Genomic DNA, 25,519 nt, shown 5'->3' on the forward strand with positions numbered 1-25,519 from the left:
AGATGTGCCTTGTCTGGCAGTAGCAGAGAATCATTAAGCTGCATTATTCCTTTCAGGCTTACGAGCAGGACGAAGAGAGGGGCTAGGGTTGTTTGAAGAAGAACTGTGGTGACTCTTACTTCAGCTCGTCCTTATGTGTTTGCTTATGAGCACTTTGCCGGGTTTTATGGTACCTTCAAAGGACATGGTAGTGATGCGTACATCCGGGAGCGGATGTACTGCAGCCAGGGCTCCACACCGAGGCTCTGAGATAACATTTGCTCTGGGAAGTATTTCTCAGGGCTTTGTTGGTTGCCTGCATCTGAGCTGGCTGCATGCTCTGGTCTGGTTTTTCTCTAAAACACACAGCTTGGCTCTTGATCACTAATGTCTTTTCTTGTTTGTTTATTCTACTGGGCAACCCTGAACACTGAAAGAAAGACTGGCTTCCTTCTCTGTCCAACATGGAGACACAGAGGCGACCGTGGAAACAGCAGTCCTTCTCCCTGCCGGTCCGGGAGAGCTTGGAGGGTGAGGATAAAGCGATTAGCCTAGGTGAAAGCTTCAGTGTGTGCAGCCGCGGCTATTTCTTCGGCCTGAGAGAATTGGCGTTTTTCTCACGTCCCGCACCCTGCGCGGTGTGCTACCTTGCTGGGCGGTGAGGCTGGAGTGTGAGGGAGTTTTGGTGACTCCTGAATGTTCTGATCCTAATGTCTGGGCTCATTTAGTTTGTTCTGGGTGCGCACAAGGATCAGCAAGGACTTTAAAAAGAGGAATTGTAACTCTCAGACAGCTAGGGGTCAAGTTTCCACTGTGGTACACGTTTACACTGTGGTACACGGCATCTTGGCAGGAGTTTTTTTTCTTATTGGGGGTCTGTGGTAGAGGGTAGAACCTTTTCTATGCTTTATATTTGGGTTCTCCCTGCCTCTTGGGTCTTCTTGGTGTTTTTCCTTTGAAGTTTCTTTCTTCTCTCCACAGTATTGCTGCAGGACATTCGTTGCTAGTGTGTGTGTGTGTTTGTGTGTGTGTGTGTGTGTGTATTTGAGCAAAACCTAAAGTTTCTGAGAAAACAATAGAGAATTGAGGAGGAGCTTTCAGATGGATTGTTACAGTACTCAACAGGAAGGGGGTATGCTGGGGTAAGTTTCCAGAAAATGTTCTGGAGTTCAGCTTTGAAGACACTGTTGCTGTGTATGTGGGGTGGGGCATGGGGCAGTTTTGGAGCCTTTTCCACAATGGTCCTGTGTGGCTATCATCCAGGCCTGGGGACATACTGCCGTTTCACTAGGCCTATCTAGGAAGAACTCTACAGATGAGTTTGCAGCTTTTCTGCACACCTCCCAGTATCTCCGTTTCTATAAAAACGTGTTAAAACTAGGGACATAGGAGCCTGAGCCCTATCAACCAAAGGAAGTCATGTTGGGACAGGAGAAGCCACAGCTCCCATAAATGCTGCATAAGATGCTACACTGTCATCTTCTGGTCGCCTCAAAGGAGCAGGGAAGGGTGTGTGTGTGTTAAGGGGGTCATATGCACATGAGGATAATTGCAGGGTTGTATGAGGATTAAGTGTAGGGATCTAGGAAGCTTAGTCTCCACTTACAATGCATAACCAAAATTCCATAATGCGGCTGCCTCATACTGTGCCCACATGCTGGGAGGAAGTCACCCTGGAGTCTGGCTCTGTCGTGAGATGGTTCTCCGTGCTTGTTTTCTAAGAGGTACCGTGCGCTCTTGCTGTCTCCTACACAGGGCTGTCAGTGACATGATGGGAATCAGCCGGCATGTGCACATGCCTCCCATCGCCTTTCCTCTGGGTTAATTTACTGAGTTGGCCTTTCTGAGCATGGGCCCCAACTTCCCACCGAAAGCTAGAAAGTGCAATTCCTCCATTTCAGCATGACATCTCTAATTGGCTGGGAACTACTCAATTGGTAAATAGGGACGTTTTGTTCACCCCTTACATAAAATATGAAGGGAATGAGTTTAACAGAGACTCTGACACCAGCATTTAAATAAATAAGCTGTATTATCTGTACAAAAAAAATATAAATACAGTTTCGTGTTTTAGAGGAGGAAGGGCCTCCTTCCACATTATCCAGCAGCCCCGATAATTTGTGGCACTGCTGAGTCGCAATTCACAGAACAAATATTAAATGTACATTCATCTCATGCAAGGCGCATACTGTGTTCCCTCCCAAACCTAAGCTCTCCAGCTTGCTGGGGAAGGCACTTCCAACCTCACATTCTGACACGTGGTGGAGCTGGAAGATGCCTGCCTTTTCGGGAATCCAAACACTGACCACCAGTTTTAAATAGCTGTTGAGCTAATCAACTGTATTAGTTGACAGATTTGTGTCTGCTCCATGTGTAACAAGTGTCACAAACAAATCGACTTTATTGCCCCCATCCCACATTAGCTTTTTAATGCACTCTGTGTACACAGTGAATAATGGATCAGAGTTAAACACCAGTTTTCTTTTAAAATTAGGAAGGATACAGTTATCACCACAGAGTTTTTTTAGGAGCACAGCTGCAGGAAGTAAATCCCCCAAAGAGTTTTTGCTTTTCTGGATGACAATGTACAATTACCAATATTGCACTTTTTTTATACAAGAAATCCTAATAAATATTCACAAAAGATATACATAGAAACACTCTCTTTTATTTTAAATAAACATTACACTGATTTTTTTAGTAACTCAGTTTCTTAGAACCTATTTCTTGGATGAGGACAAGGTCCACCCTAACTGTCCGTAGCGCACCTAGTGAGGACACAGATTACCACCATCTTCCAAACTTAACTTCTGGGACAGCTGGACAATGGCGGCCCGGATGTCGGTGGCAGCGACATCACTTTGGCGAGTGTGTATGTGAGGAGTGGTTTATCTGAGGGTGGGTACCGGGCTCTGGCTGCTGATCTGCTACACTGAGACTGCTCTGGGGGAGGAAGCAAGTATTAGCGTTGAAGCTTCTCTGCCGAGTGGGGCTTTGCAAAGGGCTTTTGGACTAGCCTTATCCACAGTTGATGCGTGTTGCTGAATCGTGTGTGCTGTTTGGCCTGCTGAGTGGTCCATTCACCCAGTCTGGTGTGCTAATTACATAGGTGGATGGTATTTGTGTTGGGCGGATGGTTGAAAGGCTTTTGAGGATTGTCCCGTGAGTCTCTGGCCATCCTCTTGCTTGGCCATAGCACCCTACTCCTCCCACCCTACCCCACCCTGCTGTGTAAATAGGATGCACGGCAGCTCTTCTGTGGTTTGGGAAGGGCCCACAGGCCCAATGTGTGACAGCCGGGATAAGCAAAGCACACTGTGGGCATGCACGGCCCCTCTCTTCTATCCGGTTCCCTGGCCTACTCTGGTCGGAAGGGTTGCTACACCCTGTAGATGTTTGCCAGCCAACAGATTGCTTAATGAATCCTTTGTAAGTAATGATTCTCGTCCCCGGCCTAACAAGGAGCAGCAAAGTCAACCAGGTGGAAAACCTGGTGTACTCCGGCTCAGATGCCCGTGGCTCACAGCAGCTGTTAGTTCAGGGCTAGCGAGCCTTGATTTAAGATACTGAGATGCCAGGGACAGCTGTATTACACAGCCAGAGCCGGACTCTCTTGTTTTGTTTTCCCCAGCTGCAGACACAAAGGTTACTTGATAGACAGGGAGGAGAGGCGCCTCTAGAACCACATGAAGGGCACACTTTCTTTCATGCAGCGTGGGTACCCTGAGAAGACGCCGGACACCCTTCTCACCTCTGCTGAATCTACAGGACAGCACATGTACCAATGCATGGGTCTGTCAGATGGGTTTCATGTGGCTGTTTTAAAATCTGTCCTGCCTGCTAGTTCCTTCCACCAAGGAGCACACACAAGCTCTCTTCTCCCACCTCTTCCCTGCCTCCATCTCATGCATAACTGAATGCCTTCTGTTTATTCTGCATGTCCCCTTTGCAACATCTGACCATGGTTGAGTTTCCTTTCTCCATTCCCCCTCCCCTTCAGAAGAACTTGATTCCGGCCTGGTTTCTGCTCCAGTCTGGCGTTTCCCTTATTCTTACCACCCAGGAAACGAAGGAATGACACTCCTGGTTGGCCTGTGCCTGTACCTATGTGTCACAAACCCCAGCTCCCCGCCGTCCCTATGGACTATGGCTTTCTCCTCCTGTGTCTCCGAGACCCTGATTGGGAAGGAGCCAGCTCTACAAGGGAGCTGCTGTCTGCCTGGTCTGCTCTGTAACCTCCTTCAGACATCGCTCTCTCTGTTCTCAACCCTTGTTCCAGCTAGCTGAATAAGAAAACATGGCAGGGTCCTTAGGATCACGGGTGCAGGTGGACATGGGTGTGTGGGGAGGGGCAAATAAATAAATAAAAGGAAGAAAGCATAAGTCATGTCCCAGGTGGCTGTATGAGTCCTTTGTGTGGCCAGGGTAATATTCATCCCCGAGCCCTGTCTTCAGGCTTTGCCGCACGTTCCACAGCAGCGAGACCGGAACTGGCCGAGCTGGCAGAGTTTCAACTGTCTCACCTTCTCGCAGTACCTGGTGGTGTCTCTGCACTCAGCTGGGGAAGCGGGAGGGAGGAGGGGACAGAAAGGAGAAGTGAAACAGAGGCTCACGGGTGCAGCTGCTGCTGAGCAGCCCAGGCCCTTGGCAAGATGCCCGAGGGCTCTACCTTGCCCATGGTTCTGGAGTCCCTTTGCCATTCCCTTCCCCACCAGCCTCCTGCAGCTGTCTGGTGGATCGATGGGGCCCATCTCAGGGCCGCCTTTGCTTCTGATGGCCACTTCTACTCAGAATGGAAACTTGAAGCCCCCTCCTCTTGGGATAACCTCACCTCCTTGCCTGCTGTTTTCCCCATGGGCTTTTGGGATTTTAGTGAGAGATGGTTCTCAGAAGGACAGAATTCTGTTCTTTGCGAGAGAGCGTACAAGCAGGGACCAGGCTGAAGGTCTATATTCTCAGGTGCTTGGACCTCAGTTTCCCTGTTCTGCTTTCTTTTCTTACCCAGGCCTCTTGTTCTTCAGCTCAGTGGACCTTCCAGACACCACAGTTCTTAAGCACTGGCACAGCCTGTATCTGGTAAACTTTTTAACTCCCTGCCCTGCACACTGGTACTTTCTGAATACGGCAACCATCTGACAAGGCGCAGCAGAGTGAAAAGATCATATATCTCCCAGGGAGTCAAAAGGGATGGGCCGTCTGACTCAGTGTGGGGAACTATCTGATTGCTCAGTCAAGTTCATTGAGGGGGAAATATTGGATGATTACACTTATTTTTATTGTCTGTTCTTGGCAAAGATCTATCATTATCTTTTGTGACGAACTATCTCCAGTCTGGGTCCTGCACTCTGAGAAGGAGAGACTAGATCCCTACCCAATCAGAATACAAACGCTGTGGTGGGGCTGAGAGGCTCCAGACCTGAGGGTGCAGGGAGTAGAAGGACTGACAGAACCCAGGGGCACAGTCTCCCATTCCATTCCAGTGGACGCGCATGGGCTGGGGAGGAGGGGGGTCAGCAGGTCCTTGTTTGGTGGGAAGCAGAACAAGGGTGGGCAAGGGCTGGCTGAGCAGCAGCCATTCTGCATGCTTCTTCAGTGCTAACAGTGTTCTGTCCTTAGGAGCCTGGTCCCTGGGAACCACTATTTAGGCTTCCCTTGTGGGCACCAGCCATGTTGACTGCAGGTGAGTTGGAGGCCAGTTTTATCCAGCCCTTGGCTCTCTCTGAGCCCAGGATGAAGACAGTGGAAGCCCCTGCGACATATCCTGGCACCTTTTATGGCCTGAACATGTGTACACGTATCCTTGCACATACCCATGTACCTCACTTAAAATGTTCAATTCTGGCCCCAGCTTACAATCCTTAAGGAACTTGATCCAACGCCCCGTGTTCAGGCTCAGTCCCGGGGATCGCCCTCTGTACCCGATGGCCTTTGGGGAATTTGCAGAATGTCCTTTGGGATTGGAACGTACTGTTTTCACAGGGAGTGATGTTGCAGCGTTGCCAGTTGGCAGGCCGGGGCCCCCAGGAGCACAGGTGCTCAGGCACAGCCTTGTTGGTGCGGACATGAACACACTCCACTCGTCGGGACTGGAAGCCATAGTTGCCACAGGTCGCTGTGCACAGGGTCCATAGGCTGACCCTCCAGTGTACACCGCAGGCCTCTGACCAGCAGTTTTGGGTGCTCACAGGCCTGTAGGAGGAGGGTGGCAGGATTAAGGTCTACCTCTGTGAGAGCTAGATCTGAAAACAAACTACAAACCCAGAGATGTAGGTAGGTTAGGATCTTGGTCTCTGCTTGTTAATGAACGAAGGAGCATGGATCTTAAAGAGGCCACTCTTCTGGGCGTCTTTCTGTTGCGGACTATTCCTTTACACTGTGTGACAAGATGCCACTGTGATTGGTTTAATAAAGGGCTGAAGTTAGGCAGGACTTCTGAGGACAGAGAGCTCTGGGAAGAAGAAATCTAGTATAACCCCTGTAGATGGCTCCTTCACAAGAAGAACTTGTGAAGCTCTTGTGGTCTGGTAGCCATGGTGTAGGTGCCTCTTGCTCTCTAGGTGTGGATCGCTTGTGGAATCAGATCTCCCTTATGAATAACACTTACATGTATTTCATCCCTGAGAGAAGAAAGCCCAACCTGGCTCCTTCAGCAAACACAGGGCACTCTTTGCCAGAGGCTAAGGACTTGGGGTAAGATGGAGGAGCGGACAGCTGACCCCTTGTGGAAGACTAGAGTAGCAACAATATTCCTCACCACGGTCTCTTAGTGCTGTTCATACAGGGACTGAAGTAGAGGATGACAAGGGCTTTGTCTTACCTGGGGAGCGCGCTGCACTGCTCTGATGGTAAGGTGATGCCATCCCGGGTCTGGCAAAAGACTTGTCTGTGTTGCACAGCGAGGCGAGGGCCTATGCAAGGCCCATTGCACTGGGAGGGAGGAAGATGAAGAGCATGTTATCTGTGTCCAAGGTGGAAGCTGCGATGCTCAGGCTATGCGAGGCAGGAGCATTGAGTACCGTCTCATTAGACCTGTAGCTCCTCTTTCTCTTTGTTGATCAAATAGCAGACGCTCACTGGCATGTGCTTTATGCCATCAACTGTCCTATAACATGTGGGCCTTGTGCTTGCAAGTGACCAAGGAAGTGCAGAAGGCTTCTGTAGACCACAGAAGGCTTACCTGGATTAACCCATGGAAGTATTTTGTTGTGTGCTGGAAGTATGGTGGTAAGCTTCGGAGAAGAAGATCTCTCAATACCATATCTGGTAAAATTGATTATTTTAACTACTTAAAAATAATTTTGTAAATTATAGTCCATGTAGGACAGTCTGAGTAAAACAAAATATACTCTGAGAAAATGAATATGGAGACGTGACCTGCTACATGGTGCTACCCCCACCTTAGAAGGGACCTGTTCTCGGCTTAACACGCTGTTGGCCATCTTGGCATCTATTGTGGTTTTTGGTTAAGAGACTCTGCAGGTTATGTGCCCCAGCTGTGTATGGGCAAAGGAAAAACAAATAGACAAAATACACGTGACTCAGCAGCCTGCGTCCGTCCACTCCTCTCCAGATACAACTGATGCCGAGATCAGAACTTTATTGTTCATCTGTTTGTGATCCACAGTAGACTTGTGATTATATGAAGTAATTAGTGAAAGTGGTACCGCTACCAGCATGTGGTGGGTGCTGCCTCATGCTTCCCAGCATGCAGTTTTGTTGAGTATGTGTGTGCATGGTGTGTACATGTTTTAAGGGGCACTGTCCACTTAGGGTTACAAGTACCTTTGCCCATTTCTTCTCCAGCCACAGGTAGATGGGGTTTCCATTTGGAAGTTCTTGGATGGTCATATAGTTTAAACACTAGGCATTCTACTAATTACGTACTCTACTAATTACTACTAATTACTCTCTACTAATTACATTCTACTAATTACTCTCATCTTGGCTTTATTTGTATTCCTTGTCTACTAAAATATTTAATATATTTTTATTAAATAACTCTTCACCCAGATAAAGTCTCCTCCAGTTTTTCTGCCTTATTCCTTTAGTGTCTGGCATTTTCCACTTTCCCTGTGTGTTTCAGATAGGCTTCCTGCTTGGCTATGGGTTTTAATTGTTTTCTCTCTTACAAAGTTCACCCCACTCACTCAAATGATGTCTTCTCATAAAGACCATGCTTTGATTTCGTTCAATTTACACATTTTGTGTTTAAGTAAATTATTCTGTTTTATATTTTATATTTTAGTCTGTCACACATATATGGTCACTTGTTGCCTGATGATGGAGACACATTTGAAATTTTTTTGGTTAGTGTTATCACTATTATGCAAACATCAATAGTGTACTTAAACCAAGATAGCTATGACATCATCAGGTAATACAATATTTTTAAAATTTATTTATTCTTCTTTCATATATTACATCCCAACCAAAGCTTCCCCACTCTCCACTACTCCCTCTTCCCCAGATCCAGACCTCTCAGGTATATCAAACACAGCATACCAAGATACAGTAAGACTGGGCACATAACCTCATATTGAGGCTGGAAGAGGCAATCTGGTAGAAGAAAAAGGGTCCCAAAAGCAGGCAAAACAGTCAGAGACAGGCACCACTGACTTTTTGGGGGTGGTTAATTTTGTATCCAGTCACTATGATGAAGGTGTTTATCAACTATAGGAGTTCCCTAGTAAAATATTTGAGGTCATTTATATCATCTGCAAATAATGATATTTGGACTTTTTACTTTCCAATATGTATATCCTTGATCCCCTTCAGTTGTCTTATTGCTCAAGCTAAACCTTTAAGTGCTATATTGAATATATATGGAGAGAGTGAACAGCCTTGTCTCTTTCCTGATTTTAGTGGAATTGTCTTGAGTTTCTCCCTATTTAATTTGATGTTGCATATAGGCTTGCTGTAAATTGCCTTTATTATGTTTAGGTCTGTCCCCTTTATCCCTTATCTCTCCAAGACTTTTTTTTTATCATGAATGGGTGTTGAATTTTATGAAATATTTTTTTTTAAAAAACACCCAATGAGATGATCATTTTTTTTTGTCTTTCAGTTTGTTTATATGGTGGATCACATTGACAGATTTTCTTATGTTGAACCATCCTTACATCTTTGGAATAGAGCTTACTTGATCACAGTGGATGATCTTTTTGATGTGTTCTTAGATTTGGTTTGCAAGTATTTTATTAAACATTTTTGTGTCATTGTTCATGAGGGAAATTGAACTGTAATTTTCTTTGTTGAATCTTTGGGTTGTTTGGGTATCAGGGTAATTGTGGCCTCATAAAATGAATTTGGCAATGTTCCTTCTGTTTATATTTTGTAGTATACTTTTGACATTATTTCTTTTTCGAAAGTCTCGTAGAAATTCTGTGCTCAAACTTTCTGGCTCTGGGCTTTTTTTGGGTGGGAGATTTTTAATGACTTTGTCTGATTTTGATTTAACTTTGATAGGTGATATCTATCAAGAACATTGTCCATTTCTTTTAGATTTTTAATTTTGTGGAGTATAGGCTTTCTGAAATATGATCTTATGATTCTCTGGATTTTATTGGTGTCTATTGTTATGTTTCCCTTTTTGTTTCTGACTTTATTAATTTGGATGTTCTCCTGTGTCTTTTACGTTGGATAAAGGTTTGTCTATCTTGATTTTCTCAAAGAACTCTTTGTTTCATCGATTCTTTGTATTGTTCTCTTTTTCTATTTGATTGATTTCAGCTTTGATTATTTTCTGCCATCTACTCCTCTTGGGTGTGCGGTTATGTTGCTAACATGGCATCTCTCCACTTTCTTTACCAAGGCACTTAGTGATAGGAACTTTTCTCTTAGTACCACTTTCATTGTGTCTCCTTAGGTTTGGGTATGTTGAACATTCATTTTCATTGAATTCTAGAAAGCCTTTCATTTCTTTATTTCTGCCTTGACCTAGTGGTACTTCAGTAAAGAGTTGTTCAGTTTCCATGAGTTTGTAGGATTTCTGTTGATCAACAGCTTTAATCATGGTCTGATGGATTCAGGGGGTTATTTCAATTATCCTGTATCTGTTACAGCCTTTTGCTTTTTGATCGAGCATGTGATCAATTTCGGAGAAAGTTCCATGTTGGACTAAGAAGAAGGTATATTCTTTTGTGTTTGGATGAAATGTTCTGTAGATATCTGTTAGGGTCATTTGAGTCATAACCTCAGCGCCATTATTTCTCTGTTTAGTTTTGTTTGGATGACCTGTCCACTGGTGAGACTGGGGTATTGAAGTCTCCCACTATTAATGTATGAGGTTCAATGTGTGATTTAAGTTTTAGTAACATTTCTTTTACAAATGTGGGTGCCCTTGCATTTGGGGTACAGATAATTTAATTAAGGATTGAAATGTCATCTTGGTGGATTTTTCTTTTGATGAGCATGAAGTGTCCTCTGCATTTTTGATCAATTTTGGTTGGAAGTCTATTTTGTTAGATATTAGAATAGCTACATCAACTTGCTTCTTAGGTCCATTTGCTTGGAAAATCTTTTCCCAACCCTTTATTCTAAGGTAATGTCTATCTTTGATTTTGCAGTCTGTTTCTTGTATGCAGCAGCAGGATGGATCCTGTTTTACATTCATTTTGTTAGTCTGTGTCTTTTTATTGGGGAATTGTGTCCATTGATAATTGAGATATTAATGATCAAAGATTATCAATCCACATTATTTTGTTGTTATAGATAGTGTATGTGTTTTGGTGGTATGAGATTATTTCCTGTGGTTTCAGGATTAACCTTCTTGGGTTGGAGTTTCTTTCTAGTATCTTCTGCTGTGCTGGATTTGTAGATAGGTATTGTTTGAATTTGACTTTATCATGGAATATCTTGTTTTCTCCATCTATGGTGATTGAAAGTTTCACTGGCTATAGTAGTTTGGATTGACATCTGTGGTCCCGTAGAGTTTGAGGGGCGTCTGTCCAGTCCTTTTTGTCTTTTACAGTCTCAAGTGAGAAGTTAGGTGTAATTCTAATACCTTTATATGTCACTTGGCCTTTTTCCTAGTAGATTTTAATATTCTTTCATTGTTCTGCATGTTTTAGTATTTTGATTATTAAGTGGTGAGGGGACTTTATTTTCTGGTCCTATCTGGTGTTCTGTATGCTTCTTGTACCTTTATAGGCATCTCCTTCTTTAGTTGAGGAAATTTTTCTTCTATAATCTTGTTGAAAATATTCTTTTGGCTTTTGAATTGGGATTGTTCTTTTTCTTCTATTCATATTATTTTTAGCCTTGGTCTTCTCACAGTGTCCCAGATTTTTCTGGTTGTTTTGTGTTAAGAATTTTTTAGATTTAGCATTTTCTTTGACTGATTTACCTACTATTATATCTTCAGTGTCTGAGATTCTCTCTTCCATCTCTTGTATTCTGTTGGTGATGCCTGCATTTGTAGTTCTGTTTGCTTACCTAGATTTTCCATTTCCAGAATTTGCTCAGTTTGAGTTTTCTTTATTGCTTCTATTTTCATTTTCAGGTCTTGAACAGTTTTGTTTCCTTCAACTGTTTTTTTTTTCTTGACTTTTTAAAAAGGGATTTTTAATTTCCCGTTTATCATCTTCATAAGGGTTGTTTAAAGGCCTTTTTCTTGTGCTTCAGCTATGTTGGAATTTTCAGGGCTTGCTGTAGTAGCTTGGTTCAGGTGGGGGTATATATTGCCCTGGATGTTGTGGCGTTTAGGCATCTGGATTTGAGGTGATTTTAGGTCTTGGTGCTGATTTCTGATTTTGTTTCTTGGTCTGTTTCTCCTTTGGTCTTCTGGTCTTTGTGACCTGGAATTCTGGCAACCTGGTGTATTCTCTGGTCCAACAGGGATTCTCTGTCTAGGTTGGAGGCTGAACTTCCAGCAGCTAATGTGACCTTAGGTTGAGCAAGCAAGGGATCCTCGCCCAAGTTTGGGGCTGTTCTTCTGGCTGGCATGACCTGCACCTGAGCCAAATTTACATTGCTGCCAAATTTACATCTGAATTTGGCGGCAGGGGCATGGCAGCAGTGGTGAGCAGTGTGCCAGGAAGGGGTGGATTGGGTATTTCGGAACTGAACCGAGGGAGTGGGAAAGTTCCTTGGGCAGGCTGGCAGCTTACTTGTTCTTCTGACTTGATACAGTTATTATGTATGTGAGTGAGCTTGTGTGTTCACCATGTCCATTCAGGAGTCCAACGAGCTCCCTGGAGCTGAATTATAGGCATTTGTGAGCCACCATATATAGATGCTGGGAGATGGCTCCCTTGGGAATGAACAGTCTCAATCATAGAGCCATCTCTCCATCCCAGGTGATGGAATCTTATGGAATCCCTATTGTATGTTATGGTTAGTCATTGGCTGGGTATCACTGACACAGCACAATGCTCTTTTGGTATGCTCAGCAGAACTATTATTCTTGGGACATGCAGTAATTATTTTTCATGTTTTATCATTAATTCTTTGTCAATTTCATATATGCATATAATAAATTCTGATCACCTTCCTTCCTCCACCTCTCCTGATTGCGCGAAGGAAGTAAGTATGTAGGCCTTGTGAGGTTTGCTTTTATCAGCTTCCGACTAATGGAATTAGGCTCTATTCTCTGGGGAATTCCAAGTCTCGGATGTAACCTGGTGTGAGTATCTGCATAAAGCCTCTTTTTTTTGTTTAAAATGTATTCACATCCAGACCGGGAAATCTCTGAATGACTCCCGACCCCTAACTCCAGGCAGAGAACTGAGAAAGGAGACATAGGTTTCAAGGTGATCCAGTTGGCTTCACCTTTCTTTTGGCTTGGAATGATGGTTTCCAGTTTCCAAAGCCTGCTTGAGTCCCACTGCAGTACAGCAGACTCCCACCTTTGGGAGGTATGGCCCGGTCATCATTGTTTTAAAAGTTTTTCCAGTGAGGTTTCTGATCTGAGGAACTAGCTAAGAACCCTGGTGCAGAGCCACAGTGCATTCCTCTGAAGTTCCCAGTTCCAGGAAATGGTCTTGGGGTCATAAAACGAACAGCAACAAGTCTCAGGAGTGTGCTAATGCCTCAGAAAACCTTACACGTTAGGATAGGGGATGCAGGCGTGACACGGGGTGGGGTTAGCAAGAGGCGGGAATGTGTGAGAGAGGGGGTGGCATTTCTCTCCCTGCTATGGCAAGGTTTCTATCTGCAGATTTGCCCTCAAAACCAAAAACCAAAACAATCAAACCAGACCTCTCTGGCTCCTCACCTGGCCCCAGCTCGAGAAAGCCCATTCCACACACAGTTGCTGGTTACAGGCTTGGGTGTCCACAGGCCTTTTGGCCAGCTGACTGCACATGTCATTAGATACTGGGGTAGAAATCCCAGATGCCTTCAACTTCTGACAGGTCACCCGGCGTGTCTGGACACCTCCACCACAGCTCCGGGTACAGGCAGACCAGGAAGTCACCATCCACCTGAGGAGAAAGCAGACTTGAGGGCCATTGCAGAGGGTAAGGCCTGGGGGAAATAAAACCTTGCTTGTCCTTCTCAATACACGTGGATGTTGATCTGAGGGTCATTTCCCCAAGATTTACGCAGAAAAATGTAAAATGTCTACACCGTGCTTCTGAAACCCGTGAATGCTAACTTGCTTTAACTTTTGTTTCTTGTTGTTTGTGAGACAGGGTCTCAGTGCGTGGCACAGCTCGGCTTTGGACTCGAGTGCTGGAGTTACAGGCATGCACCATAGGCAGGATTTGGAGATGAGATTATACGAGTAGACCCTACAGGCCATCATCAGAGGGAAGCGCATATAGGTGAAAGGTGGCAGAATGACCAGGGAACAGGAGCTGTAGCCACGCACCAGGGACTTTAAGAGGTACGGGGATATGGGAGTGATTAGGAGCAAATTCACGCCTAGAGTCTCTACAAAGAGCACATGGCCCTGTGGATGGCTTAATTTCTGGTCTTGGAAATGGATTTTTATGATGCCATTTGGACGAATTTTTCTTGCAGCCCCAGGAAATTGCTAAAATTTGAACATTGACAAGGAAAGACTATATTGAGGGCTGGTTGCTTTAAGTTCCCCCTCACTAGAGAAATTGTGGCTAGAAAGCTTTTAGTTAGAACTGCACTATGTCAGGGAAGGACCCTTTCCTAGGTGAGCTGGGTCCAAGCACGTTACCTCTTGAGCTAGGAGGTTTCACTGAGGTCAAGGTTTTGTCTGGAACCTTGCTCCACCTTTCAGAAATAGTCAAAGATAATTCTAGATTTTTATGGTAATTTCTACCATTAGTAAGTCAGTGTAGAAGTCATATCTTGGAGGGTTGTATATGAAGTATAAATATCTATTCTCAGAATATAACTTAAGTCCCTAGAAGTAAAACTGACCAAGACTATGATAAATGAGCCTTCCTCATAAAGCCATTCTATAATCTGGGGACATTGTGAAGTCCTTAGTCCACAGTGTATATGCAATCATGTGGGAGCCCTCTTCTGCATGTGTGCACATACAGATAATTAAAGAGTTAGACTCCAGGAAGACCCCACAGCTGTGATACAGTTCTAATCCCAGGATCCAGGTAAAGTAGATGAACAGCTACCTGGGTTAGAAAAGACAGTCAGAAGATAGTCGGAAGATAGAGTCATGCTTATGTATGTACAAGAGAGGATGCTCACGTGGCCCTCAAGCCAGACTGGCATTCTAGTCAAACGGAACCTTATGGGCTTCCCTGCCAAGAGGGACCACGTTTTGGTTTTCAAAAGAAGTGCATGGAGAGACAGGGAAGCGATTCTTTCTTCCAACAGGATCTGCAGCTGACTTAGTTTGTGGCAATTTCTCAGTGCCTTGGCCTGGGGAGGACGACTGTAAGCGGGTTTCTAGGCCAAGGAAATGTCGTGTTTAGGAAGCAGGCACAAGGTGTTTTAAAGCCACTTGGAAGCATTGAAACCCAAGAAGAGATGGCCATTACTATGTCAGTTGCTGAAGTAAATTAGGCTGATTAGCTCTGACCATCACCAAATCAAATCACAGAGTTCCTGGCACGTGAAAGATCTCTTCTTCATTTCAGGCAGCTTGGCAAGGGCAGTCTTCCAGAGCCTTCTGTCCCTGGTGAATGTCAGGCCCGCGTTTCAATCAACTTTGATTTCTAAATATACATTTCAGTGATGTTTTCAGGAGCCGGGGTGGGGGTTTTGAGAAAGGAGAGCTATGGGCCGTGTTACTGTTCAGGAAGGGTATAAAAGGACATTAATCATTCCCGTGGAAACCTTCCCGTCAGCGAGTCAAACTGCTGATATTAATGAGTGTGTTTCATATTTCATGGAGTCTCTCCTAGTCTCAGCTGCTCCCTATGACTCAGCTGGCAAAACACAAAGCAGTTGCCGGAGCAGGATAGCAAAGCCCTACAGATAGGGGCCCTGCAGATCCTAGCCAAGTCTCCTGGGTTGCAGGGCGCCATGCTGGTGCCAACTCCGACCCCATCCATTACCCGTTAGCTACCGCCTGAAGACCTGGGGATATGAGCTCAGCGGGACTCAGGCCTTCTCGATGCCAGAGTTAAACGAGCGAAGGAGACGGTGGGTGTCATTGCTGCCTAACGACGAATCTGAAGTGCAGGAACTACATCCAGTCAGAGCAGCTATAGAAAAATGGAGCTGCAGTCCAACTTTAGTTAGATGCAACTGCTTGTAAAAAGGTAAGTTTTCCTTAAAATTAACTAGCGGAGGTATTTAGGTAGACAGAAAGGAAAAAGTCGGAGTTGAGCCCAGTAGTCCTTGTCTCGTCAACTTTTCAATAGGAAATACGTTCCGAACAACCCAGAACGACAGTTTACTATTGCAGGATGGCTGTCACCTCTGGCCCCACCCTGGGACATACTTCTTTACTGGACAGACTCTCAGGACCTGACAGCCCGGGTAGCTTCTGCTGGCTGAGTGGTGAGGGAATAAGGAGAGCTGAAAGCGGGGGTCTCCTTGAAGGCCATCTCCAGTATGGGAAAGAACAGCCCCTTGGATGCCATCTCTTTCTGCATGGTGCTTGACAGCCAGCTAATAGTCAGGGCCAGCAGCTGGGGGCGGGAAGGGCACACTTACCGAGAAGGGCAGTCTCTCCGGTTGCAGGCAATAGGCTGTGCGGCGGGCCGAGGCTTTCCAGCACAGTGCTCAGGGTCAACCTCCGTGGTGTTCAGCAAGCACCTGAGGCGGGGCTGATGCACCCCTCTGTTACCACAGGATGCTGAGCAGGTTGCCAGTCTGTCCACAGACCACCAGTAATCTGTCACGGGGGAGGGTCAGAGGGAAGAGGACGCAGTGTCACTGTCCAGGCTTGTCCTTCTGGGCAGGGGAGTGGGAAGGATTGAGTGAGCTCAGAGGGGCTGTGTAAACCCACCATCTGCTTAGGGGGTGGGGCGGCGCAACAAGCAACAAACTTGGGCAAGGCCAGTGGGCTCCAGGAGCCTCCAGTCAGCTCACCCCAAAAATAACGAACACAGAGCCCCTTTTCTCACAAAGTATGGTGAGGCCTGAGTAAGATGGCAGGAAAGGCCTAGCTCCACAAGTACCTGGCAGAGTATTTAGCCGACAGTCACAGCGGTTATTATTTTTAATCACATTTGCTCAAGTCCTTCTTTTTTTCATTTTGGTTCATCACACAGTGACTTTATTTTTCTACAGAGAGGTAGAAATATATCAAGGTACTTAATCATGTTTAAAAGCAAGGATTTGAGTTGGATTGTCTATCCGAAGAGTTCCCCTTTGTATGAGACAATGGAGTCGGGGAAGAGCCCTGCTCCTTGGTATCTCTGTTTGGGGACCTGGGACGTGTTGCAAGGAAGGCTGTTAAACGTTGCTTGGTACTGTTAGGATTCACATTTGCGAAAGCTTGTGTGTTACAAACACTGCAAATTCATTTTCCTTTTTGGAGAGCCAAGCGGCAAGGGAGGTTGTTCCAGCAGATCTGTGTGCTTAGAAAAATCTCTCTTTTCATGAAGTATTAGTGAGAGCAAGCCATCCTTCCCAGAGTCCTCAGTCTTGGGAGGACATTCCATAGCCGTTTGCTTTCCTCCACAGAGCCGCATACAGTGCGGTAGAACCAGCCCATGGAGAGCAACCTCCCCCAGTTTCCACAGAGAGGCCAGCTTGGCCTTTCTTCCTGCTGCTTTCAGCTCCTTAGCAGCTCTGTGCAGTGAGTGTGGACTTGCTGACCTGCCTGTGTTCCTGGAAGGCTCATGCCTGAGCCATGCAGGCTGCTTTATCAGGGCTGTTTTCTTTTGTTCTTTTGGTGTTTCTTTTTTTTTTTTTTGCCAACACCGAGCGAGCTAAAGGAAAGGTGCCTAGAAACCCCTTTGCATGCGGCCACGGCTGAACAGCCTGGAGTGGAGTGTGAGGCCTACACTGCTCTCTCCAGGCAGAAGCCAGTGACCCCACCCCACTGGTTAGATCAAGATATACTTTTAAGCAGAATCAGCAGGGAAGACGTGGATTTTGTAAAAATGTGCTGTGTGTAGTCTTTCCTAGTTAAACCAGCTTAAAGGAAATGTGTGTAACTGACAGTGTGCCTTCTCCATCCTGATTTTTCCAGGTTCAGCCGGGATAGGCCCCAGGTGCTCTGTGGTGGTAGAAGTAAGGTTTCACGGGACACAGACATTCCCCACAAGAAAATCAGCGCGTTCTACCAGAGAATGGATTCCCTAATAAGTTGCTGCTCCAAGCCTGGAGAGTTCTTACCTTGGATCACCAGAGACGCTTTCTGCGTGAGCGTTCCTGCTTCATTCTGAGCCAGGCAGCTGAACTCCTCTTGAGGCCTTCCGCTGAGATTTGCCACCTGGAGGATTTGTCCAGCTCCCCAGATGTGGTGGCTCAGCCCCGGGGCAGTGGCAATTGGCTGGCCATTTCGGAACCAGGTGATGTTGGGGGTGGGGTGACCTTTGATGGGGCAGCCTAGAAGAAGAGAGAAGACATCCGTGGTACAGTCAAACCCCACATTCCCGGTGAGCTCATGAGGGTTTCCATGGCTCTAGGGATTGTACACATGTCACGGTCTTACTGAGAGTGTTTTTTATTGTGCTTGTTTTTCCCAAGGAAAGGGGTGTTTTCACTCTCTGGACTTCTGGGAGGGCGACTATTCTTCAGTCAGTCCAATAAAAATGCTTGAAGAACACAAAGTGGCCATTCCTCTTCCTCCTCTACGCTGACTTCTGAAACAATGGCACAATTGCCATAATTTGTTAAGTTTTTTTTTCCTGGTAGCTCTTCCACTGATTCACTGATTCATTTATAAAGGAAGTTTTTCTTTACATGTTGAGAAAAAATATAATATTCTTAAGTAAGACTTAAGAATCAAACTTCTACCAATTTAAATCTAATCCCTGTCTCCATGTTACTTTATATTATTTTTGAAGTAATATATTTTTAGAAGATACTAGGAAAATAATTTTATGCATTGACCTCATTTGTCTATAAATGAAAACCCTTGCTTTTTTTTTTTTTTGATCTTGAAGGAAGATAGACATGCCTTTATTTCTTTCTCCTTGGTCCATCAGGAACTGTCCCATAAACCACCCTGCCATCACATTGTTCAAACAGCTGCCCCTTCTCTCTGTGAACTTTAAAGGACATTTATTTAAATACAGAGAGGGGTATACCTACACAGAAGGAAGACTTAGTAAGGAACACACAATTTGTATGGGCTACAGATAAATTTTTGTCTTTATAAAAATTCCTCAGAGTTTAAATCCTTATACTCTAAATATGTCTACCCTGGGTTTACAAAAATATCTAGCAAATTTACTACATGACTTAATGTTTCTCTGACTTTGGGCTGTTCACTCTGGAGTCATAGCAAGACTGAGACTTAATAGAAACCCACCATTAATTGGAGGACTCTGAAAAAAAAGTGTGATTTTTAAAATTATTTTTATAAAAATAACCATGTGCCAGAAGTAGAAAATAGAAAGCTTAATGATTTTGAAATATGTACTTTTAATCAATATGGAGGACACATTTTATCACCAAATACCTAAAGGAAAATGAACATATTAATTATCAAATTCCAGGTCTCTCTCAGGTCCCAGTGTTCTTTCAGGTCAGGTTAAATCTTTGTAGGTGATTTTTGTCTGAGACAAAGCAAAGGCTCAGAAGCAGGTCTAAGAATCCTGAGTGGCATAGCTTAGCCTGATACAGCCATTACATACTTACATTTCTTCATAAATCTTAAGGACATCAGTTGTCAGCCTGTCTGGGCTAGGCACTGGTGTTCAGTTTCTGGTTCCCCTCCGAAGGATGTCCGCTAGAGCACCCTTACTCTTTTTTTTTTTTTGACAACTCTTAACAGTACAGGCATGTATTGGATATGTGCAACCCTATCCTTATCTATGTAACATGGACTAGGCATGTGCAGTTCTATTCTGTGTAGCTATAACATATTTTGATACATTAAAAATTCTAAGATATTACAATGACTTAGTCTCATGAGAAAAGTTGTTTCGAAGCTCACAGTGCATACCAAATCATCAAACTGCAGAGAAACTGAGGTTTTCTTCAGTGGAGCTCAGCAAGTGTCTACTTGGCACCTACAGTTCTGAGGATTAAGAAGGTAGTTGGGACAACCTCCTCTTTTACAGGGACCTCCCAGCTTGTATGGACTTTAGAAGACAAAGTAACGGGGTGACTATTTGGATGTAGGGAGGGAACCATTGTGAGAGAAGGGATAGAGAGGATAGTATGTGGGGGCAAATAAGAGCCAAGTGCAGTGAAACACACACACACACACATGCATGCACCAATGTAAACTACGATTTTGCAAGCTGAACAGTACCTGCACAGTCAGAATTTGTATATTTCAATATCTATAAATCTTAGGGTAGAAGCACAAATGCAGGAATGGCATTTAATGCAGCAGCATGGCAAGGCATGAAAGTTCATTGGCTGTTTCATTTACTTAGTATGAATCTAAAGTTATTCATAACTCATGCTTGCATTATTCCATTCATTGATGTTCAGGAATAACTCAGTATCTGAATAATCATTTTCTCTACAGTCGGTCTAGTCAACTCTTTTTTTCCCACAAGTTAAGCATAAGGTTGGGTCAACCCATCGTTTGTCTTCTAAACGGTTTGGAAAATACATTTATTTTTATTTCATGTGTATGAGAGTTTTGCTGCATATATTCATGTATACCAAGTGTGTATGTCTGGCATGTGCAGAGGTCAGAGAAGGGTGGCAGATCCCTTGGAACTGGAGTAATGGATGGCTGAGAGCCACCATGTTATTGCTGAGAACTGAACCCAGGTCCTCTGCAAGAGTAGCCAGTGCTCTTAATTAATGAGCCACCTCTCCAGCCCCTTTCCTAAATGTTTTATAGTTTACTTAAAAGTTTTCGTGGTTCACCTTCCCTCCCTTAGCCCTGTGGAGTCAGGGATGATTTTCCTCTTGCCACTCTTGATCCTGAAAGTTTTGGCTTGGCTGTCCTCTAGGAAGATGCTGCTGGGCACCCTTCCTGTTTTCTCTTTCTCAGAGCAAACAAGTCCTGGATTACAGATGAAATACCGCTCAGGTCAGAGGCTTTCCTCAGCCTCCCTGGCATACGGACTGTAGCTTCTAGTTCTATTCAGGGACTGGAAAGGAGAAAAACGGCACAGAACAAAAAGACTTGTCCTGCCCCCTCCCTCCCTCCCTCCTGCAGATGGACAGCCAGCCATTCTGTTGGCTTTCTCTATCGGGAAGAAAAAGGCAACAACGCTCTGTGGTCAGATCCCTTGAAGTCTGAAGCAAGTTTACTGCTGAACCTAGCAGGCGATTGTATTTTGTCAGACCAGGCTGGGTTGTTTTCCTGTATGCCAGGACTTGGAACTGGAATGTCTTTCTGGGTTCTTTAAGTTCTGCTAGGCAATGTGGGCAGGGAAGGGGGCTGACTTTAAGTGTCTGCTAAGTAGGGTTAAGGGTCTGCTCCACATGAACCGACTCCCTGGTCCAGTGGTTGGTTGGTCGGATGAATGTTGGTCGGATGAATGTGGGTGGGGGTGGAAAGTGGCCCTGGGAATCTCTCCCTAAAGTTCAGGTTGGACTCTAAGGGGTCCCAGATAGGCACAGAGGAGGCGTTATTGAATACACATCCTAACTAGGGCACTCACAAAGTCTCTTCTCCCTCCTAAGGCCATGGGCATTTGCTGAATAGATGATGGGATTTCTTCCACATCAGGATAGTGACGATAGAGCACTTTCAACATGTGAGACTGTTCATCATGAATTGAAAAGTTGTCTTGGGGTCTACTTTTCAGAGAGAGAGAGAAAGAGAGAGAGAGAGAGAGAGAGAGAGAGAGAGAGAGAGAGAGAGAACCAAAAACATGAATTCTAACCAAGATAAAGCAAAATTGTCTGCCTTTTCCATTGCTGTTTGTCTTTCAGTACTTTTGACTGCACACACAGGTATCTCCCTAAAACATCCTTTGTACTCAGTAGTAGCATTCTTAGTTTACATGCAGTCAGGCTCTTGAGTTTTTTTTAACGTACACACGTGTGTGTGTGTGTGTGTGTGTGTGTGTGAGTGAGTGTGTGTGCACCATGGTCTCTGAGGATTGCCAGCAGCAATAGTCAAAATAAAGGTCTAACATGAATTCCCACTGTGTATGTTCCCAGAGAGTAATTATCCATGTTTCATTGCTAATGAGAAAACCTGCCTTGTAATGGGGTTCCCTTCTGTCACGGATATTTCTCATTTGTTAAGGTAAAAGACATATCAATCATTCCGTTTTGAAGCGGAGCACTCTCTCTGTGTGCCACATACAAGGACATCCAGAACTGCGCTATGTATTCCATGCCTCCAAAGAAGCCAAGTCAGGCCCCCAAGCCCCAGTTTCTGCACTGCTGAGCAGTGCAGCAGTGCTTAGCGCAGGGGGAACCAAGAGGGGCGGACACCTCTTTTTCCTGCATCCTTCTCAGCTTCACAAGAGCCAAGCCTTTCCTGTTCAAGTCCCAGCACCTTCCCGAGGAGATGGACCATCAGAGGGACAGTCCTCAGTCCCCAGACCCCAGCTGCTAAAGAACTTGGGCAGCGGTGGCGGCGGCAGGGGTGGGGGGGGCATTGAGGGAAGCAGTTGGAGAAAGCTGCTCAGCTAGTGAGAGTTCTGGCAGTAGAAAGCCTCCCTCCACCAGCGAAAGAAAACACCGCCTTCAGGCTCCATTCTTAGGCTTGCTGTGGTTCTCAGCTGAGCCACAGCCAGGTGGATGAAGCTTTGTGCTTTCAACTTGTCTTTTGTCACGGTCATCTCTTCCTCCTCCAACATACTGACTGTGCAGCGAACGATGTTTAGAGGGAAAATAAGCCCAATAAGAAAAAAAATATAAAAATTCTTAGTTCTGATCATTGTGACCTTAAATATAGGCAAAACCATGTATCCTCCGATGTCTATAATGTCCCTGTACACCGATAGGGGAGCAGAGAAGAAGCCAAAGAGTATTTGGGCCTAGGAAGCATGAATCAAAGGCCAAGGAATTCCACACCACTTGCTCCACATGGGACAGAGTCAGCGGGCCCCAGTGAGCCCAGGAATTCTGTCCAGCTGATGCTCTTGCTTCTGTTAAATGCTCCTCACTGGCTTTCATTAGCTCCATGTCTTTACTGTGCACTGATTTTTTAGAACTGTAGCAGCCCGTCTCAGGGAAGCAGCCCAAGTCTGACAGGTGAGATAACACCGGGGTAGAATAGTAGGTGGCCTGTCGACCCTGGCTTCCAGCTTTCTTGCATGCTGTATATACAGGAGCGCTAGGGACCTTCGAGGTAACCTGATAAGGCTGCTTTGGAGGCACCATCTCCAAAGAGGCTCTGAACGCACAGTGATCGTCGTTCAGTAGATATTTGTTGTTGCTGTTGATTTAAAGGGCTGGAAACCACCAGGAGCTTTGGCAAGCAGCTTGGCTTGTGAACTTCTTCGTAGAGAGCAAGCCAACTCTAGATTCATGAGCTGTCTGTCACTCGAGTGAGCCACATACCCAGAATTCATTTTCCTGAGTCCTGAGCCTTAATGAGCAGAAGTAAGGTTTAGAGCATGTATCCCTGCCCCCCCCCCCCCCCGACTTCTCCAGGTAAAAAGCTTAAAAAAAAGTAGCTTAGACTGATAAATCAGTCACGGAGCAAAGACTGTATCTGGGCTTCAGGAGCCTACGAGGAAGAAAGCCTTGGAAATGGGAATGTACGTTCCAAGGGAGGACCAGGAGAAAGTGACGCTCTGGGAATTTTCACTTACTTCACTGCTATCTAAAGGAAAGGAAGGCTGTGGCAGGTCGGGACATGCTGTGTAAAAATATTAAAGACGTGGCATTATTACTTCATGAGCTGGCTCCAGGCCTGTCAGCATTTTCATTATAATCCTGTGTTTTTCACAGAGTTAAAAACGTTACTATAAAAATGATGTGTGTTGGGATGAAACTTGGCGCTCGGTGTAGTCAGTCTGGAAATCCTTTCCTTAATTTAATTTTACAAAACTGGAAAACACTCTCTCGGTACTTTAGAATTTATAGAGGCCTTTCTGGTCTGCCAGTGGTCTGAGAGGGTGTGGGGGCCCAGGCTAGGGCCATGGGGTGACCAGCCCAAATAGGCACGCCATTTCACTGCCCCTTCTGGTCCTTGCTTTTTTTTTCAGCATGGGTCCCCTGGGCAACAAGTCTCTAAAATAGCAGAGAACGAGGGGGAACTGGCACCAGGCAGTGGGCTGGGAGAAATGATTAATTTATATTGGAAAACCCCAGTTCCTGACTCCCCATTTGTCGGCTGGACCCCAGAAGGCCATGGAAGAAGACAAGCCACTTTAATTTTCACTCGGATTTCTGGGACCTCCCAATAAGCTGGTCAAATAACCAGGCTAAGACTATTCCCATGCACATTTGCCCAAAGAAAACTAACTTTAAAACATTCCTGGAAAAACAGAACTACACAAGCCCGTTTTCCATTCCCCATATGTCTCTCTACCCCTAAGGGTAAGCTTTGGGTTTCCATTGGCAGGGGGTATACGAATGTCTCCCATGTTCCTGGGCATCTGGTGGAAGAATTTGATATATTTCTCAGCATGAAAAGTAGCTCCATCCAGATTTATGACTTGATCAAGGCCCTTCTTTCTCTATAATGATTTAAGTACTGCTGGTCGATTGCCCTTAAGTACATTCTAGAATCTGATTATTCTCTTATTGGTCAACAAGGTGAGATGCCTATGTCTGAGGCACCGGCACCCTCAGTCTTGGCTATGAAAACAGGATTTCATTGTTTAAGTAGAGCTTGGGGTGTTGAACATCATACTGGCTCCGGGATGCCTGGACCTCATTTCAGAAAGGGGAGCGGGGAGAGAGGAGGCGAAGGCAAGGTCAAGAAAATTGGTTCAATTTTTAAAATTCACAGTAAGAATTGTTTTAAATTTAACCTATCGCACGTGGATAACACACAGAATTCCCCCATGTCCCTCTCTGCCAGTAGGCTCTTGGCATAAAGCTCACCTCTTAAAAACACATCAGCATTTTTAAAAAGTTTCAACTTTCTGGGTTTATAAATCCCTGGTTGACTTTACCTTCAGGCTGCTGGCAGGTGCTACCCAGCCCACGGGAGCGGAGGGCAGCATGGCCCCAGGGAGGCCTGGTTGCCAGCTGTGTGGGGCCCGGGAAAAGTCTCAGTGCACTGACCAGATGCCTGCCTGTGAGTCCCCAGATGTAGCTCTCGTGGGGCCACACTTCTTAAGTCAGAGTTCTTTTCTCTGTCTACATTTGTCATTCCCAGCAAGCCACTCTCTGCAAAGAAGGAGGCTAGTGTTTCATGTTTGGTTGGAAGTGAATCCTTACTTCAGGACACTGGGAGTATCACTGAGGAGCAACTACTCTAACATGGGAACAGCAGGGGCGGGGTAAAAGCTATGGAGCCTGGGCGGTGTGCGTACTCTCCTGAGCAAAGTACCTGCGCCCACTGCATGTCAGCCAATGGAGAGGCAAGCTAGAAAATAACCAGATTGGGTTGGGGAGTAAGCCCAAGTCCACAGCAGCGTAGAGCCAACATGCCTTCGTAAGTTCAGGCTAGGTTTGGCTCTGTGTACCGGCAAGAGCCCTTGCGAAAGAAATAAAAACCCATCTGCGTGCACACACAAAAGGAGCCTCCACTCAGAGGCCTGGATACACCGCATTTCAGTTCATTTCTACTGAACCAAAGCCACAGAACAGCAGCGGAGATGAAGAATGGCTAATATTCATAGCAGGTATCCTGAGAGGCCGCACTGGGGTTCACTGGCGGGGCACAGGAAGGAACAACTGCTGACGAGGAATTCCAGAGTGCGGTGGAGGGGTGGGGCTGCTGGGGCGATGCGAAGACCTTCGGTGAATTTATTATTTGCGCATAAGCCTCCTGGGTCCTGAGGCTCCAGGAACTTCTCAACAAAGTAAAGAAAATAATAAACACTGTTAGTGAAGCGAATAAAGATGAGAGCTAAGCAGGCAAGCTGGAAGAGGGATGAGAGCCATAGAAGGGTTCGGGAAGAGTAAGGACAGAGGTCCCCAGCAACTGTGAGGAAGGACGCTGTGGGCCGGCAGCTGCTGGACAGGAACACATCTGGCTCATGATGTC

The 25,519-nt window shown here is 45.5% G+C and overlaps 1 protein-coding gene and 1 long non-coding RNA gene across 6 annotated transcripts in view; one reads left to right on the forward strand and one right to left on the reverse strand.

Moving 5' to 3' along the window:
• The first annotated feature begins 217 nt into the window (after positions 1-217).
• On the forward strand, positions 218-17,659 carry LOC148122773 (uncharacterized). Its single transcript, XR_015737575.1, has 5 exons — positions 218-510; positions 13,332-13,436; positions 13,611-13,804; positions 15,424-15,623; positions 17,507-17,659. It is a non-coding gene; the product is annotated as an uncharacterized LOC148122773 (long non-coding RNA).
• The window catches only part of Adamtsl1 (ADAMTS like 1), a 924,007-nt gene continuing 900,480 nt past the window's right edge, over positions 1,993-25,519 (reverse strand). For 3 of the 5 annotated variants that reach the window (XM_087904875.1, XM_087904873.1, XM_087904877.1), the window contains 5 exons: positions 17,653-17,865; positions 16,021-16,201; positions 13,193-13,400; positions 6,797-6,906; positions 1,993-6,168 (listed from right to left, as the gene is read on the reverse strand). In XM_087904875.1, coding sequence (XP_087761001.1) covers positions 5,838-6,168; positions 6,797-6,906; positions 13,193-13,400; positions 16,021-16,201; positions 17,653-17,865 — 1,043 coding nt within the window. In that variant the 3' untranslated portion in view covers positions 1,993-5,837. The remainder of the gene's footprint in view (positions 6,169-6,796; positions 6,907-13,192; positions 13,401-16,020; positions 16,202-17,652; positions 17,866-25,519) is intronic. The other 2 variants (XM_087904876.1, XM_087904874.1) reach the window with 1 other exon arrangement.

The sequence above is a fragment of the Myodes glareolus genome, chromosome 3, assembly GCF_982192425.1.
Source record: "Myodes glareolus chromosome 3, mMyoGla1.1, whole genome shotgun sequence".
NCBI lineage: Eukaryota > Metazoa > Chordata > Mammalia > Rodentia > Cricetidae > Myodes > Myodes glareolus.